Source organism: Cavia porcellus, unplaced genomic scaffold (assembly GCF_034190915.1).
Source record: "Cavia porcellus strain 051 isolate PalLab524CR breed Dunkin Hartley unplaced genomic scaffold, mCavPor4.1 scaffold_6, whole genome shotgun sequence".
NCBI classification, from domain to species: Eukaryota; Metazoa; Chordata; class Mammalia; order Rodentia; family Caviidae; genus Cavia; species Cavia porcellus.
In genome coordinates, this window is record NW_026947489.1 from 39,252,921 (window position 1) to 39,270,886 (window position 17,966).

General features: G+C 45.1%; 1 protein-coding gene across 7 annotated transcripts; it reads right to left on the reverse strand.

Moving 5' to 3' along the window:
* Positions 1-101: 101 nt before the first annotated feature.
* Slc25a44 (solute carrier family 25 member 44) lies at positions 102-17,690 on the reverse strand. Of its 7 annotated transcripts, none has more exons than XM_063250395.1 (5): positions 17,519-17,688; positions 15,053-16,121; positions 11,325-11,962; positions 5,111-5,238; positions 102-3,164 (listed from the first exon to the last, which is right to left on the reverse strand). In XM_063250395.1, the coding sequence occupies exons 3-5, from the start codon at positions 11,947-11,949 to the stop codon at positions 2,973-2,975; spliced, it is 945 nt and encodes a 314-aa protein (XP_063106465.1). In that variant the 5' UTR covers positions 11,950-11,962; positions 15,053-16,121; positions 17,519-17,688; the 3' UTR covers positions 102-2,972. The 7 variants fall into 7 exon arrangements, with proteins under 7 accessions (XP_063106465.1, XP_063106464.1, XP_063106466.1 ...); XM_063250394.1 differs by having other exon boundaries at positions 11,325-12,961; XM_063250396.1 differs by having other exon boundaries at positions 11,325-12,961; positions 15,053-16,155.
* Between the last annotated feature and the right edge of the window lie 276 nt (positions 17,691-17,966).

Here is a 17,966-nt window from a genome sequence, read left to right on the forward strand (position 1 = left end):
AAGCAGCTCAGGGAGGCGGACGTACGGGTAGCTAAGCAAGCGGCGCGCTAACGTGCAGTGCTCTCTCCTTAACCCGGAAAATACTGGCAAACCAAAGTCCATGGGGTCAGTAAAAACTTTTAATTACACTTTAGAGACTTCGTACAGTGCAACATAGAATATTCGCTAGTATAGTATTCACAAGAGTCCATTTTACCATTTTAAATGAATTAGCATTTTCATTCCCCTGTCCTTAAGTATTCCAGTCAGGTTGCCGGTCTCAGTCTCTCCAGGTTTTGTTTTTGTATGTATGTGTTTTTTTTAGTTTTGGTTACCAGCCAACACATTAAAACTTCCAGCTGCTTTGGTCTCCAGTTTTAGGAAAACAGGAAGTCCATTGTACCATCCTCACCACGACGTACTGTAAATCCAATCCCAGTTCCTAAACTATTAAAAGAAAATGGGGGGGGGATTTAATTTAGGGGCATAAGTGCCTGCCTTGCAAGCAGGCAGTCGTGAGTTCAATCCCTGGTACCGATAAAAACGAAAAAGACAAAAAAAAAAAAAAAAAAATGACTACGAATGAGTGAGATAAAAGACTGAAATGCTGCGCAGGGAAAATGAATCAGAGGGAAGGAGTCTGGGAGAGAGGAACACTGCTGTCCATACTTCGAGACGGGCATTGAACTCTACTCTAGCCAACCTCAAATTTGTGCTCCTCTGGCTCCAGACTTCCAAGCGCTAGGGTGTCCAGGCTTGTGCCACTATGCCTGGCCTGTCCATGATCCTTTACCCACTCTGCCACTGTGAGGGAAAGGATGGAAGACAAGGAAAAAGATGTGAAACTAAAAAAACCAATCTAGAGGTCTTACTAGGAAAAGCTTAAAGAGGAAGGCCCTTGCTCCATTATATTATTGGTGGTTCTCAGGTTAAAGAGGTGAGGGGACATCAGAGGTGATGCACACCTGTAATCTCAACACTTGGAAGGTTGAAGCAGGAGGATCTTTGCAGGTTCAAGACCAGCCTAGGCTCCAAAGTAAGCTTAAGGCCAGCCTGAACTGCATAGTTAAGACCTTGTGGGGGGGGGTATTCAAATGATCTGTGGCCTCAACTCTTTGTTTGGCTATTTGTGACTAGAAATTGAAGCAATCTCTTGACAAAGCGCAGGAAGAAACAAATGGGAAAAAACTTAAAATGGGACCAAGGGGCTGGGGATATGGCTCAGTGGCACAGTGCCTGACTGGCAAGCACAAGGTCCTGAGTTCAATTCCCAGTACCACAAAAAAAAAAAAAAAAAAAAAAAAGGGTCCAAGATAAGGAGTGGAAATAACGGTAAAGAAATATGGTTTTGGGGGCTGGGGATTTAGCTCAGCGGCATAAGCGCCTGCCTTGGAAGCAGGCAGTCGTGAGTTCGATGCCCGCTACCGATAAAAAGGAAAAAAGACAAAAAAAAAAGTAAATTTAAGAAATATGGTTTTGAAAAGAAAAGAAGTATGCTTTTCAGATCCTTTCCTGGCCAGGGTAGAAGAACATGGTACAACCATAAGAAATCAAGGCTTCAGGTAGCTAGCACCTTTCAAATCGGCACATGGCCTTTCCTGGGCTGGGACTATTAAAAAGGCTTAAGGGTCATCCAGGCTAAATGTCTCAGATAGGAAGGCAGAGCTTGACTGTCTTCCCATTCGATTTACAGCACTTTCGGCTGGTAACAGGCTTGGTGGCGGAGGTGGAGCAGGGAAAATGAGGCAGGGAAGGAGTGCCACCTCTAAGCTCCTGAGGAGAGCATCTCAGATAATCTTGGCAGTATCTGGCTGGTGAATGCAGTGGTCCTAGTATTGGGTGACTTCCTGACCTATTCTTTATTTTCTTCAAGCACTGGGTACCATGGCTAGGAAGACTCTGCATATCCAGGGGGAAGAAAACAAAAACGTTCCACACCTTAAAGAGCAGCTTAACATCTGTGGCTGTGAATCTGAGCAGCTGGGGTATATACGTATGTGTCATGACTGCCTTCAGTGAGAACCTCCCCTGTTCTCTCCTAGGCTTGGCTCAGTGGCCTGAGGAAATGTGATAGGTGACATAGAGCCAGCCTTTTGTCACTTTCTAAACCAACTGCTCTCTCAACCTGACTTTTCAAGGTGGTGCTCCAAGTTCAGTGTACTCCACACAGCCTGTGCTACTTAGAATTGTGCCGCCCACCGTAGTCATATGGGCCTGGGGAAGTCAAAAGCTCATACTGCACGAGGGCTGCTGGCACTGAAAGGATGCTGAAAGGATACAGAAGGGACAGGAATCTGGGACTGAGGAAAAAGCTATGTGACATTTTCTACCTGTCTGAGGAAGGGGGAGGCTCTGACAGCACGACTGGTGCCCTAGCGGAATAAGACAATAGTTTAGTTCACAGATGCTTAAAAAACACACGCACAAAATAAACTATCAACTTTTCTCTCTATCCTAGTAACTCCCCTAAAGAGAGGATGAGGGTTCTACAAAGCCATACTCCCTGTGTGAAAGTGCCTAGCAACTTGCCCTAAGGGACAGGAAGAAGCAACTCATTTCCAAATTTTAAAAAAGCAAGTGTAAGAGATGGGGCAGGAGAGGGCTGGGAGCAGCTGCTTAAGAGTCTGGGCTGAAAACCCAAGAGGAGGAACCAGTAGTCCTAAGCGAGCTGTGTGCAAGGCTCTTCTCAGTACCTCACGACAGACACAAGGAAGCCAGGGAGAGAGCCAGCAGGATGGAGGGGGTGGGGTCCTCAGGGCCGCTGAATGAGGCAGTCCAGTTCAGGAGGAGAATTACACTTAGTAGGGGCAGGTGAGCCAGGCGTGGATCCTCTTCAGCAAGAGCAGTTCAAAGTCTTTGCCCCAGTCCTAAACAGGCCACCTAGCCCCACGCAGGGCTAGGGATGGGTTGGGTACATCAGAGGGCGTTCGCTCCCCTGCTTTGCCCCAGCTCAGTGTAGTGTTGGAAACAGCAAGCTACTCAGCCTGCTGTGCCTACCAGTGTCTTGAGTCCACCAGCTCAGGGCGCAGGCTGAGTTTCTTGAGGCTCTCATATCCCACCACGATGACAATGGTGGAGGGCGTGGCTGAGATGATTCTGGCTGAGAGGCCCTTCATGAGGCCCCAAGGTCCCTCTTCTGCCATCAGCTGTCTGAAGGTCAAAATGATGGAGCTCTTGCCTTCAACCTGCAAAAGTCCACATGATAGTGGATCACTGTTGGAGTCAAAGCCCCTCTGCCCCATCTTGCTCTGCCTCAGGTACAAGTGGGGAGACCTAGACTGGAAGTCAGAGGGCTACATTGTGCTGCTGGGGGGCAGCACAGCACAGCGGCTTACTGTGAGGTCAGGTGCCAGACTACATGAGTTTGGAGTTTGCCCCCTAGCTTACAGTACAACATTGGATAATTAATGCTTCTGTACCTCAGTGTCCTCAAATATAAAACAGTGGCAGCAATACCTATACCATGAAGTTGTTTTTGTTTTTGATGTTTTTTGAGACAGGATCTATGTGGCCCAGGTTGACCTTGAACTCATGGCAATCCTCCTGCATCAGCCTCTCAAGTGCTGAGATGAGATTACAAGCATGCGCCATCACACCTGGCTAATGAAGTTGTTTTGGATAAAAAGAAACTAATATTTATAAATGCTGCCAACAGTACCTGACACACACCAAGTGCTCAGTGTTACCTGTTAACATCATTAGCTGAGCTACAGAGCTGACTGTGGCGTTCTCTGGACTGAGTGCTTTTCACCTTTGATCTCAGGCTGAGTTTTTTTGTTTCTGTTTTGAGACAGGTCTCCCTATGTCATTCAGATTGATCTCCAACTCACCATGTAACCCAGGCTGGGCTCAAACTTGCTATCCTCCCGCCTCCTCAGGCTCCCAAGTACCGGGATCACAGACATGTACCACCACACCTGGCAGCGAAGGCTCCCTCTTACTCACAGCTCCTCTTAGCCCCTTACCTCCAGCTGGAGTGCCCCTCACACTGGAGACCTACCATTTTCCCCTTTCTCCTCCAGAACACCAGCCTGAGAAGACTGAAGTCTGACCCTTGCACTTTTGCTACAAACCATTCAAACACCAATGTGATCATTTTCTTTTCCTTTTTGAGACATGGTCTTGCTATGTGGTCCAGGCTGGCCTCAAAAATTTGAGGCAATCAATCCTCCTGCCTCAGGCTCTCAAGTGCTAGGACTATAGACGTTTGCCACCATACCCAGCAATGTGTTCATTTTCAAATGTTATGGCAGCGTTCTTTCCTAAGGACAAAAATACCTGTTTGCTGTATATCCCCTTTCTGACACTCTGATAGCAGAGAAACTGACTTTCTCCACAACTGGCTTTGTTGATTACTGATTTCATTTTTTTCATATAGGGGTCTCCCTATAATTTCCAGACTGGTATCAAATTTTGGGGCTCAAGCAATCTTCCTGCCTCAGCCGCCCAAGTAGCTGGAACTACAGGCATGCTTTACTCAGCTCCCCTACTTACTAAGGGTCTTTTCTTTCCCTCCTCTTTTCACCATTCAGTTAGAATGACCATACCACCCTGTACATTTTTCTTAATTCTCCTCCGTTCTTCCTAAGGTACCCAAATCCAGCATTAAAATCTCCTTTTGATTTCCATCTGAAACTTCACACAGTAAAACCTTCCCTTGGCATACCATATACTATCAGGTTCTATTTCCAGGTGAAAGAAAAGTCTTTCAGCTGACTGAAGACAGAGGTTCTCATTCCTGGACAGCACTACCATAGGCTGTCAGTGTTTTTGCTGAGCCCACACAGCCCAATCTGTGAAAGCTATTTAAAAACTGTTGGTTTCCATAGACAGCCCTAGTGGAAAAACTACTTAGGAAGCAAGCGAAATCAGTATTTCTATAAAGCACAAACGTGTAAGATGGGAAAGAATAGTTTACAGGCTATAGAACAGGATTCCAGTGGACAGCTGGAAGAAACAGTTAGAAATCCTGGAGGCAGGTGCGTGTAACAGGGAGGCATGCGAGGCAGCAGACAAGTGTTTGGCTGCTTTCTGTGGATGGTAAGTACAGCATGGGCCTGGCTGACCAGAAGGCCAAAGACCATCTTCCAATGGCTTCTCCCGGAAGAGGCTCAGAGGGGACCGGTTTTACCTGCACTCGGGTTCGGATGACATCCATGGGGTTGGTGAGGATGGAGGCAGTGGCTGCAGCAAGGGGCCCGGAGATGGCTTGAAGGATGATGTGAGGGCACTCCTTAGGGCACAGGTGCGAGAGTTGCTCTGGAACCCAGGGAGAGACAATGCCTCAAGACACGAGATACCACCGCCTACTCTTCCTGTGCCTGCTGCTGCTTCCATTCGCCGGCACTAACAACCCTGACAAGCCCTCCATCTTTTACCCTTACACCTGTAACTCCCAGCCTTCCTCTCTATTTCCACCTGCAGCCAACAAAAAGTATTACATATCTCAGGCCCCTCCCAGAAGTCATCTTGGTGATATTACCCATTTAAACAGGACAAGAGTCCCCTGGAAAAAGGGATCTCCAAACTTCTCTGACTCCTTTCATCCAATGGACAGAAAAATCCTTCTTGAAGTAAAAATTGTACACCTCTTGCTCTGCTCCTCTCAACTCATGGGCTGCAGGGGCACACACTGCAGATCTGCTTAGTTATGCACTGAAAAAGTCTGCTGGGATAGATGAAAAACTGTGACAATGTCTGTCCCCTGGAACTGGACGACTGCTGTGGGCAAGAGGGTGTTTCATTGCACGCCACATACCTTTCCCTAGCTTTCAAATTGGGAGCGTTGTGTTTTCACAAATGAAACCATTAATATTAAAATGCAAAGTCTTATCCTACAGTAAGAGCTTTGCGCTGGCCTATATCAAGAAAGAAGAATTGACTTCTCAAAATGCTAATGATGATGGATTGGTACCCAGATTCATTCATTCCCACTGCTCGCAATTAAATGTGCCTTTACCTTCTGAAGGTGAAAGACAAAAGTTCATTCATTTATTCAACAAAGATTTATTGAGCACTACTGGTCAACCCCAGTCCTGAGGATTTAATAGTGAGTAAAAGAGCCTCAAATTCCTGCACTGAGGAAATTCATAATCTGGGGGAATACAGACAACAGCCAAATAAAAAAGCAAAATACATAGCCATGCTAGAAAGTACATGCTGATCCAGAAGGTAAAAATAAAGCATAAAAGAGGGAGGGAGTACCAAAGCAGAGTAAGGGACAGGATTGTCATTTTAATTTTTTTTTTGGTAGTGGGGATCGAACTCACAACATGACACTTGCCAGGCAGGTGCTTATGCTGGCCCAGAGATTATCCTGGCCCTGACTGTCATTTTAAACACAGTAGACATGGGTGCCCATCTAAGAACATGTTTTTTGTTTTTTGTATTGAGAATTGAACTCGGGACCTTGCACTTGCCAGGCAGGTGTTTGTGCTGCTGAGCTATATCCCCAGTCCAAGAACCCTTCCAAGTAAGGCAGGCGAGAGAGCTGAGTAAAAGCAAGCCAGATGGTTCTAGGGAAAGAGCTTTCAACCACAAGATAACACCCTATGCAAAGGCCCAGAGGTAGAAGTATCCCAGGGCCACCAAGTCTAGTAGCCTGGAAGAGAATAAATGAGAGAAAGAAAAGTAAATGAAAACCAACAGGAAAACCACTTTATAACCTTGAGGCCACCTCACAGAGGAATCATGCTTTTACTCTGAGTGAAATGGGATGTAAAAACCTTGCATCTCAGTGATTCCCTCTCTCCTCTCCTACAATAAATCACCATACCTTTAAGGATTTTTTTCCCCCTAAGTGTTTTGAGTTTTGGTAGTTTGTGGTCACACAACTAAAGATAGAAGAAGTACAGGGATTTGGCAGGGTAAAAATAAAGGCCATGAAGTCCCAGATGGCAGAGAAAATTCCTTAAACCCTGCCAAAACCACCTCTCCCCTAGTTTCTGATCTCCTTCTTCCCCAGAGTCCTGTAAACAGAAACAATGTGAACTGCTGGCTGTGCCCCATGGGCCCAGTTTCTCCCACAAAGAAGGTATTTTGCAATCAGACTGTAGCATCAAGGACTGGCTCTGCCTGTCTCTGTGGGCCCACCTGCTCTGGCTGTAGGCCTACAAGCTGCAGTGGGCTGAGATTCTTGTTCTAATTTCACTATGTGTCACCTTCCCAGGGCTTAAGCAAAGGATGAAAATAGGAAAAAGGTTAGGATAGCTAAGATGATTGTGCTACAAATCCTGTAAGATCTTGGAAAACAGCTAACATTCTTAGGACTGAAACAACTTTGTATGTTTGTGTCTGGTGATCTGAGGAACTCTTGAAGATCACTATATATGTATATATATATATATTTTTTTTTTTTTTTTTTTGTCTTTTTCATTTTTATCAGTACCAGGGATCGAACTCAAGACTGCCTGCTTGCAAGGCAGGCGCTTATGCCGCTGAGCTAAATCCCCAGCCCCGAAGATGACTATTTAAATAACAACCTTAGTTGTGTTTCTACCTCCTCGTTTTTATATATTGTCATTGTTTTGGGCTCTTTGCTATTGTTATTTATTTGTCTTTTTTGTTTCTTGTTTTTCTAGTAATCTGTTTTATTTTGTTTTTCTCTCTAATACAGAAAGGATAGGCACACATGTAGAGGCTTATACAGCTGTAGAACTTTTATGAGAAATAATTATATTATGTGTGATGAAATGAACAGCTACTATGAAGAAAAAGACACTGAGCTGGGGATTTAGCTCAGCGACATAAGCGCCTACCTGGCAAGGGCTAGATCATGAGTTCGATCCCTGGTACCAAAAAAAAAAAAAAAAAAAGAAAACGAAAAAAAAAAGACACTATGGTATCCACTGCTGATTCTGTATCATCATGCTGTGAAATCCAATAATGCTTTTATTCTTTGTTCAGAGTGATTTTAGTCGGTTCTGTGTTGTTTAACTTCAACATACATAAAGGTACGGACAGCTATTTTGAAGAGAACAAGAGACATCATGGCAGCCATTGTTGATTTTCCTATTGTCTGGTTTTGAAGGCCTGTAAAGTCTTCATTACTCTGTTCTGATCAGTTTTATGCTGTTTTGTATGAATTCATTGTGTGTGAAGATACAGACAACTATTTAGAAGAAAACAGACACATTATGGTAGCCACTGTAGATCTGCTGTCTTGCTTTGAAATCTGTGTCACTTACATTGTTTTCTTCTGATCTGCTTTGTTCTATTTTTTTGTTTGTTTAGTTTTACCCTCTTTAAAATAAAAAAAAAGGAAGGAAGGAAAAAGAGTGATGAAGAGTCCATGTCTTTCCTTCATCTCCATTAAAGAGAGGAAGCAAATGTTTATTGAGGCAGGAATGGTGGTATGTATCTGGAAGCCAAATACTTCTGAAGGCTGCAATGTGAGGATCACTAAATTTGATGCCAGTCTGGGAACTTAGCAAGCATTTGTCTCAAAACTAAAAATTAAAAAAAAAAAATTAAACAGGCCTGGAGATGTTGCTCAAGGCAAATGCCCCGGTTTCAATTCCTAGTACTACAAAAGAAAGAGAGAGAAAGGAAGGAAGGAAGAAAGGAAAGAGGGGAGGGGAGAGGGGAGAGGGTGAGGGGAGGGGAGGGGAGAGGAGAGGAGAGGAGAGGAAAGGAGAAAGTCAGGGATATAGCTCAGTAGCACAGCACTTGTCTGGTAAGCATGAGGTCCTGAGTTCAATTCCTGGTACCACCCCCCGCAAAAAGACACAATTTCTTGAGCACTTATTATCTACAGGCAGATGAGCTCAGACCAACATGGTTTAAGTCCTTCCTGATTAAATGAAAGTGGGGCAAATAATATAAATGAATATTTATTCAATGCTTCTTAAACACCAGGCACTGTGATATCAGATGTGAAACAAGGAAATGTCTGCATAAAACATATTCTGAGCTGGGTATGGTGATGTGCACTTGTAATCTTGGCACTTGGGAAGCTGAGACAGGAGAATTGCCTTGAGTTTGAGGCCAGTGTGGCTACATAGTGAGACCCTTTCTCAAAAAAAACTTACATTCAGTCCGGAGGCACCTGCCTTACAAGTACAAGGTTGTGAGTTCAATTCTTAGTACCCAAAAAATGAAACAAACAAGCAAATGAAAACTTGTAATTAGGAACCTGGAACCTGGAAATTGGGATAAAATACTGCAAATTATGAGAAGTGCTAGGAAGGAAATAAAGTGCTAAAATAGAAAACTGAAAGAGCCCTCTTTCTAATAGGGAAGGAAGAGAAGTATTTTTTTGCAAAGCTGAGCCTTGAAGCCTGAGAAGGAGCCAGCTACTAAAGAACAGAGGAAAGGTGTCCCAGGCAGACAGGATACCATCTGCAAAGGCCCTGGGGCATAACAGAACTTGATGTGCACCAGACCTGAAACAATGGCCAAGGATGGACCAGGGCCAGGAAGTAGAGTGCACAAATAGGAGAGGGCCAGCAGACAGGGGTCAGGCTCCTCTGCAGATGTGTGGATGGTGGGGGAAAAAGTGGATTTATTCTAAATGCCCATGTAAGCCAAAACAGAGTGAAAACAACCAATCTACACATACGAAGGGAACATATTTACTGAGAATTTATGATTCACCAGCCACTGAACGAGGTGATGAAAGGCACAACAGAACAAGAGGAAACATCTATAAGTGAGTAACATGTCACTGTCAAGAGGTCCAACAGCCAGAATACCTGCAGTCTGAGAATGGAAAGATGTTGGAAACAAGGAAAACAAAATCAAACAAGGACAGATACAGACTGCAGAGAAAACATTCACATTTCCTGGGAAGCTTTGTTTTGGTTTGGTTCAGTTTGTTTTTGCCACTGGGGAGGGAACCCAGGGCTGCTCTACCACGGAACTGCATTCCTGACTTTTATAATTTTTTTCATTTTGAGACAGGGTCTTGATAAATGGCTAAGCTCCTGCCTCAGCCTCCCAAGTGCTGAGATCACAAGTGTGCACCACCATCCCCAGCTCAGGAATCCAAGTTTTTACTAAATAATCCAGATGAAAGATTGTGCTAAACAGAAGAAATGGAGATGGCAAAAAGAATATATAATCAAAAAACAGAAAAAGCAGTAAAAAAGGACAGTGCCACAGAAACAAAATGATTTCAGGTTACAAAGTAATTTTTTTTTAACACCAAGTACATTTATTAGAAAAGAAGAAAGTTATAAAATAGTCTCATATCTTTCCTTGAGAAAGTAATTTCAAAGTGTCAGATGGAAGGACAAAAATGCCCACTGCAAAAGGTAAGGAGCCAGTGGCAGTGAGTAGGGAGGCTGCAAGCAGAGATATCCTACAGCTGGGCAGGACAGTTATCCTAGGAAGTGGACAGCAGGCTCACTCAGATCATCCTATGGCTTTGCCCTTTCAGAATGCAATCTAGCAGAATGTCTACTGAGAGGCCTCAAAAAATGTTATTCTTGGGCTGGGTATGATAGTACACGCCTGTAATCCCAGCAATCCCAGCACTTAGGAGGCTGAGGCAGGAGGATTATTGTGAGTTCAAGACCAGCCTGGGCTACAAAGTGAGCTCAAGGATAGCCTGAATTGCATAGTGAGACTCTGTCTCAAAAAAACAAAAAACAAAAAAAGTTATTATTTTACATAACAGGAAATAGGGGGAGATGGATCTTTTGCAAAAGGGAAGAGGACCAAGAGATAGAGGGATGGTAGAAGGAAGGGAGGGGAAGGGGATTAGAAGAGTTCAGATGTGTTATGTATATGTATCAGCTCCCCATGAGCAATGTAATCATTATGTACTACAAACACATACTAATAAAAAATAAAATTTGAAAAGAAAAAGGGTAAAAAAATTTAAAAAAAAAAAAAGAAAAAAAAGGAAAAGGGTAAAACATTATCTTTTGACCTACTAATCCCAACTTCTGAAAACATTTTGAGTAAAATGTCTTGTTAACAAGACATACTATAGAAGTCAAAAGATTTAATGTTCTATCAGATTTGTGTTCAACAATGCGAAGAAAAACACCCAACTTGAAAGCTCACAATTATCCATCAATGTGTCTTCAAACCCCAAATAATTGACAGCTTTCGTCCTCCCAGCACCTCCCACTTCTCTGCCCATATTCTGCTACCTCAAGTCAATTCCAGTGCACCACAACATATGCAATACACTGTTCTGTGTCTATCTACTTCATCTGTCCCCTTCACTACATTGTATGTTCCTTGAAGGCAAGGATCACATCTAACTCACCTTTGAATCCCGCTGGAGTCAACCATTTGCCAAGTGAATAGCCCATCCCCCCATTAAAGCTCACTTCCACTCCAACATCACAGAGCAATGCTGTCCCTTCCGCCCCAACCTTCCTGGCCCGGCTTACCTGCATAGAAGTGATAAAAGGGCCACCAGACAGCACTGTTTGGAATATAGGTAAGCAGTGAAGCCACATAGCCTCGGTAGAAGCCACGAAGCCCATCGGCCTGCAGGATCTGCCTGATGATGTCCTTAGTTTGGCCAAAGGCAACAACCCCTTGTCCTTCTAGGTTCCCACGCACCTGAAAGCGGCCCATTTTCTCACCCTTGCGCTGCATCATCAGGTGTTGGGATACCACATCGATGGGCACAGTGATGCTCTGGGCCACAAGAGAGGCTGAGCCACCAGCCACCAGTGATTTGACTGTGTTGCTCTGACTGTAGTCAGCTACAAACTTCCGAGTGAGTTCATAGGTGGTAACATAACACTGGCCAGAGATAAGGGTGAAAGTGTTGACCAAGAATCCCCGGTATAGGCCGGTCACACCATCTGCTCGTAGAATCTTGATGAAGGCATCAAAGGTCCCATGGTAGAGGCTCTTTCCCTTTTGAACTTGCAGTCGCGTGCGGATGAGGGTAAATGGGTAGACACTGACACGGATCATCATGGTCATGGCCACGCCAAACACGTAGAACTTCTTCTTGTCCAGGTGTTCCCACTCAATGATCTGGATGTTGCGTTTGTCCTCCATTATGCCTGAAGAGCTGGGATGCGGGCGGGGTGCAGGGATGGGAGGAAAGGGGTCAGGACTTTGTGCTCTCTCCTCCTGGCTAGATGCCAAAACCCCTCTCCTCAGGCTTCATCTCCTCTTAGACTTCACCTGGCTCTGCCCATTCCTGCCCTGCACAGACCAGCAGCATTCTTCTGCCCTCTCATTGCCCTTGACCAGTCCCTTCCCAACTCAGATCCCCTCCTTCATAAACCACTCCTCACTGGTGCCTCCTTTGGCTCTACTCAAACCTCAGCTTCCTGCCCCAGCTTAGAGAAGCATGAACCCTAAACTCTCTGTCCAAGCCATGGTGGCATAGCAGGGACCATTCAAGCCAACCACCTGCAGGACCTAGGTGACCCCACTAAGGGAGACTGAGGAGGTTCCTGAAGGTTCCTGGGCTCACTGAGGATGCCCCACATTGGGCCTTTCCTCTCCAGCGGGTGCCTCTAAGTGCCACTCACCAGCTGACTCTTACTGCTGGATTCCCGCACTGACCCTTCTGAGCTCCCCTAAACATTCACGGCACTTGCATTTTCTCCAGTATGAGTGGGGCTTTCATGCCACACGGCACCACTACCACCTGCCCAGCTTCAGGGAGAGAAGGGGGATGCCAGGAACAGGCCAAAGGCCAGAGTCCTCTTCAGGTTATTAGATAATTGACTGTAGAAAGAGAAAACAACCACTTGATAGCTATAGTTTACCTGAAGAGCCTGAAAACCACGGGGTGGAGGACAGATGTGACCCTGTACTTTTTTTTTTTTTTTTTCTTTTTCATTTTTATCAGTACCAGGGATCGAACTCACGACTGCCTGCTTGCAAGGCAGGCACTTATGCCGTTGAGCTAAATCCCCAGCCCCTTGACCCTGTACTTTCAACCCTAATCACACAGACCACAACCTTAGACCTAGAGAATGAAGGTAGCAGAGGGACACAGAATTCAGATTCCGCTTTCAAGAAGCTCACAGGTTGTTCCAGGAGACATCCAAGCCTTCTGGGGAATGTATATAAGAAACAGAGGAAAAGAAAGCAGGGTGAATTAATGTACATGGGGCCCATGTGTAAGTTTATCCATCGCCTAAACAAAATAATAAGCTTGCCAATGTAATAATCATACGAAACCAGGAGATTCACATTTAGGAAATGTGAAACAAGAAGACATCATATATCAAAAGTATTTTTTTTATCGGTATTAGGGATCGAACTCACGATCACCTGCTTGCAAGGCAGATGCTTATGCCGCTGAGCTAAATCCCCAGCCCCCCTCAGAAGTATTCTTAATGGTAATGTCATATGCTCCATTGTTTGGTAAGATGCTGGAAATTTTTACCCAGATAGTTTAGTGAGAAATCCATAACAGCTGGGAAAGGAGGTGACCATCTCCTAAGGAGGATTCTAAAGGACAGAAACGTCCCACACAAGCAGCTGTGAGCTGGATGTGGTGGTGCACACCTGTAATCCCAGTACTTGGGAGGCTGAGGCAGGAGGACCATTTAAAGTTCAAGACCAGCCTGGGCTACAAAGTGAGCTCAGGTCAAGACTGTGTGTCAAAAACAAAAACAAAAACCAAGCAGCTCTGGCAGCAAACCTCACAGTACCCCAGGACAAGGTCTAAAGTAGTTTCAGAAAAAAAAAAAAGGATGTGAAGAACTTGAAGTTACCTTATCCAGAGAATACATGTTGACTCCTGGCATGGAAAGATAACTTTTAGGACTGGTCAGTAAGAGGCACAAAAAGATTTATTTAGAAGAAAAGTGTGCATTTAGAAGGACATGTGTGTACCCAGAGAATGAAACGCATTCTTTTCTGGAGTTGGGAATATCTATTTTTTGGGGAATGAAAACCTGGAGAACTTGTGAATCTATAGAAAGTTTCGTCTTGGTCTATAGAAGAAAAGGATGGTCCATCCACATGTACAAAGATAACGAGCCAGATTGAGGCAAGAGGATCTCTCCAAGTTTGAGGCCAGCCTGGACCACAAAGTGAATTCAAGGCTAGCCTGAACCATATAGTGAAATCCTGTCTCAAAAAAAGACCAAAGGGGGCTGACAATTTAGCTCAGCGGCATAAGCACCTGCCTTGCAAGCAGGCGGTCGTGAATTCGATCCCTGGTACCGATAAAAATGGAAAAAAAAAAAAAAAGTTAAAAAAAGACCAAAGATAACAGGCCACATTATAGCAGAAAGTTAGGGCCCGATGAATTATTTGTTTTGTTTTAGTTTTGAAAGTGGGTGATCTATGATGTTTTGCCTAAAAACATTGTTTTAAGTCTCTAAGTCTGTTTATTAGGTTTCTGTCAACTAAGCTAAGCTATGGACTTAAAGTATCATTAAGGAATTTTAGGTTTCATGGGCCCAGAAGAAAATGGACACAAATAAGCCTAGGGAGTACGACTATGGGTAACTCTGGGTAACTTTCATTGTTCTGAAGTTGCAGGTTTCTTAAACGTAAGATTTTGAAATTAATCTTTATTTTTTCTATCCCACCTCAACACCAAGTATCTATTGAGAGTCCACCCTCAACTACCTTCCTCAGCTGAGGGCCCAACTCAAGCTCAGCAGTTCCATGGGAACGGTCCTTGGTTTGGATGGAAATCAGTAGGGTAGGCAAGATTTGCTTTTGGGGAATCCCTGAGCTAGGCTGCATCACTTCCATAAAAAGTAGCCTTACTCCTGGTGCAAACTGCTACCTAAGAGCTGAGAAAAGGGAGAGACACATGGAACCAAGACAGTCTTCCTGGAGGATGAAGCCAGATGAGGGCAGGAGGAATACATGTGAAAGTGAAAACAAGGGAATATTGGCTTGAAGAAGGGAAAAGAGAAACCAGGTGTTGGCCAAAGTAGGAAATCAAGGCTGTGGGAAATCAGCTAGAGATGGGGATCTGCAGACAGCAGAACTCCTAAAATAGAGTGCCACTTGGTGTGAACACAGGTGATCCAGCCTCTCCAGGCTCAGCCTAAGATAGCTGCCAGTCCAGCAGGGTCATCTCCTCTAAGCCAAGCAAGAGAAGGTGGTCACAATATTTCCAACACCACTGACAGATCAGCATATGTAAGGAAAATGCTAGGACTTAGAGAATACCTACCAACTCCTGCAAATCCTCGCAACTTAGCCTGTGTATATTAAACACTTCTGCTGAAGAAGGTAAAGAGCTGGACGGATTAAATGTAACAGGCCCAAGGTCATGCAGCTGGTCAGTGGTGGAAGTAGAATCCAAGCCAAGACTTCTATCCTCTGTCCTGCTTTCTTGGGAGTTGAGAACTCCAACATGAAATCACTCTGTTCAGTTGAAAGCCAAGTCATTCCCACCAGTGGAAGGCAGAGTTCACACCCTCAGGGCCACAGGTCACCCAAAGTTAAACACAGGCTCTTGGTTATGCAGCTGCTCAGCAACTTCTCTCAGCTCTGTGCACAGAAAGTGATTGCTGCCTCTGCTTCTCCAGTGTGCTAGTGAAGCGACTCAGTGGCTGAGCAGACGCATGTTGTCACAGGACAATTACAGCAAGGCTCAAGCAGGAGGGCTTCCTGCTGGCCATGTGCAAACTTCATGCACACAGGGCAGAAGGGCAGAACGATGAAGGGTTCTGTTCCAGCACTTGATTTTCAGGACATCTCCTCAACCTGTACAGTTGAATCACCAGCTACCAGCATCTCCTGATGAGGAATCCTAAGGTGACACCTATGGTCCCACTGTCGGAGGCAAAATTCCCACTACAAACTACTCCAGTGAAAAGAGACATACTGGCTCAAGTGTGTACACATTTTTCCCACTTCAACTCTTCTTGCACAAAACAAGTTCATCTAGGTTCTAAGATGAGAGTCCTGCTTAGAAGGACGTATCCACTGGGAAACAACAGAATGAACAGCTGTCATCAAGAGACCCACACTGGAGCTCCACTTCTGTTACTAGTGTAAGACTGGAACTAAATCACTTAACTGATACTCAGTTTCTTCATCTGTGAAGTGGGATTAATAAAGCCTGCCATGGCTTGAATAACAGTTTGTGCTGCAACATATAGGAGCTAATATCTGTAAAAAGTATTTTGTGAACAGAAAATCACTTCTGTTATTGCAGAAACTTCTGTTTCAACGGTGTTTTGTGTTTTTGTCATGTGGAGTAGTCCACAGATCAGCAGTACTGGGCATCACCCAAGCTAGAAATAGAGAATTTCAGGTTGTACTACAGATCTGCTGAATAAGAACAAACATTTTAACAGGATCAGTAGGTTATTATGGGGCCTGAGGATGTAGCTCAGTGTCACAACCTGCCTTGCAAGCATGAAATCATGAGTTCGATCTCCAGTACCAAAAAAAACAAAAAAAAAGTTATTATGGATTGTCACTATTGTAAGAATTGCAACCTGGGTGTTGTGACAAACACCTGCACTTGCAGACCTCTGGAAGCTGAGGCATGAGGACCACAAGTTTGAGTCTTGCCTGGGCAACTTAGTGAGACCTGCTTCAGAAAATAAATGGGGATGAGGTGGTTTGGTGTACACCTGCAATTCCAGTTCTGAAGAGGCTCAGGCATGAGGATTGATGCAAGTTCAAGACCAGTCTGGACTACAAAATAAGCTCAAGGACAGCCTGAACTGCAGAGCAACACCCTGTCTCAAAAAAAAAAAAAAAAAAAAAAAAGGCACCTTCTAGGCCAGCTGGGCGTGGTGGCTCATCATATAATTCCAGTACTTGGGACACTGAGGCAGGAGGATCAGCCTGAGTTCAAGGCCAGCCTCACCTACACAGTAAGTCCAAGGTCAGTCTAAACTACAGAGTGAGGTCCTGTCTCCAAAAAAATCACCTCCTACAATTCATGACAAAACAACCATGAAGCCGGGTGTGGTGGCTCACTCCTGTAATCCCAGCACGAACGTTGCGAGTTCGAGACCATCCTGGGCTACAAAGTGAGCCAGCCTGAACTGTATAGGAGACCCCATCTCAAAAAAGATTAAAAAATTAAATTAAATTAAAAAAAAAAACCATGGATCCCAAATTGGGGATGGGAATAGGGACCAGCATCCTCTGATCTGCCTGCATCTGCATCTGCATCTGTATCTAGGTCATGCATCCTGGGCTGTTGAATATATGTTCAAGTTTATCCACCATTCCTACTGAATATATATTCCCTATGTGACATCCTTGGTGATGCCTCCGCTGACCCCTCCTTTAAGATAATCTCCCTCAGACTAGGTGAGAATCTCATCAAGCCTTTATTGGTCTTCCATAGGTACCCGCGGGATCACGCATCACCGACATCACGTGACAACCTCTCCACTCACTCCATGTGACAACCCCCTTTATGCATCGTCTGTCCTGGTCCCCGGTAGCTGAGACCGAGTCTTCAGATCTAACCCTCTCCACGCTTCGTCACTGTCAACGAATCTCACACTCCTGCACCAGGAACAGATGCTTCCCTGGACTGTCCTTCAATCCCTAAACTGCAGGGCGGGATCCCACGGCGCGGCAGCCCAGCACCACGAACACTACTACCTTCCGACAGGTCCCAGTCTCCTGAGACCGCGGCAGACAGACACCCCAATCCACGGCTCACCTTCTCAGACCCCGGAGGTTCTCCTGCGTCTGAGGCGCACTCCAAGTCCGGACTTCTAGGCTGCAGCCCAGGCTCGACCCTCCGTACCCAGCGAGTGGGGGCCTCCAGTCGCATCTTCCTCCATCTCGACTCTGCTCCCGGTGCTACCGGAACCGGAAACTGGGACGCTGTCATTACCGCCCCCTAGGAGGGCGGGAACAAGCAATGGATAACTCACCAATGGCGTTCTGAGCCTTCGCCCCTCCCCGGGAAGCGAAGTTGGACTGCTCTGACCCCTATTAGGAATGAGGCAGTCGCCAGTCACACTTTACTTTAGCTGTGCGCTCATTCCTGAAAGTGCGTACGTGTTCACCTTGGGCTCTTTCTAATTCGTGGAAACTGGAGGCTTTCCTTGACAATCCGCTTATAAATTGGGTCACTTTGTGTTTCAGGATTTGTTGAAATCTTG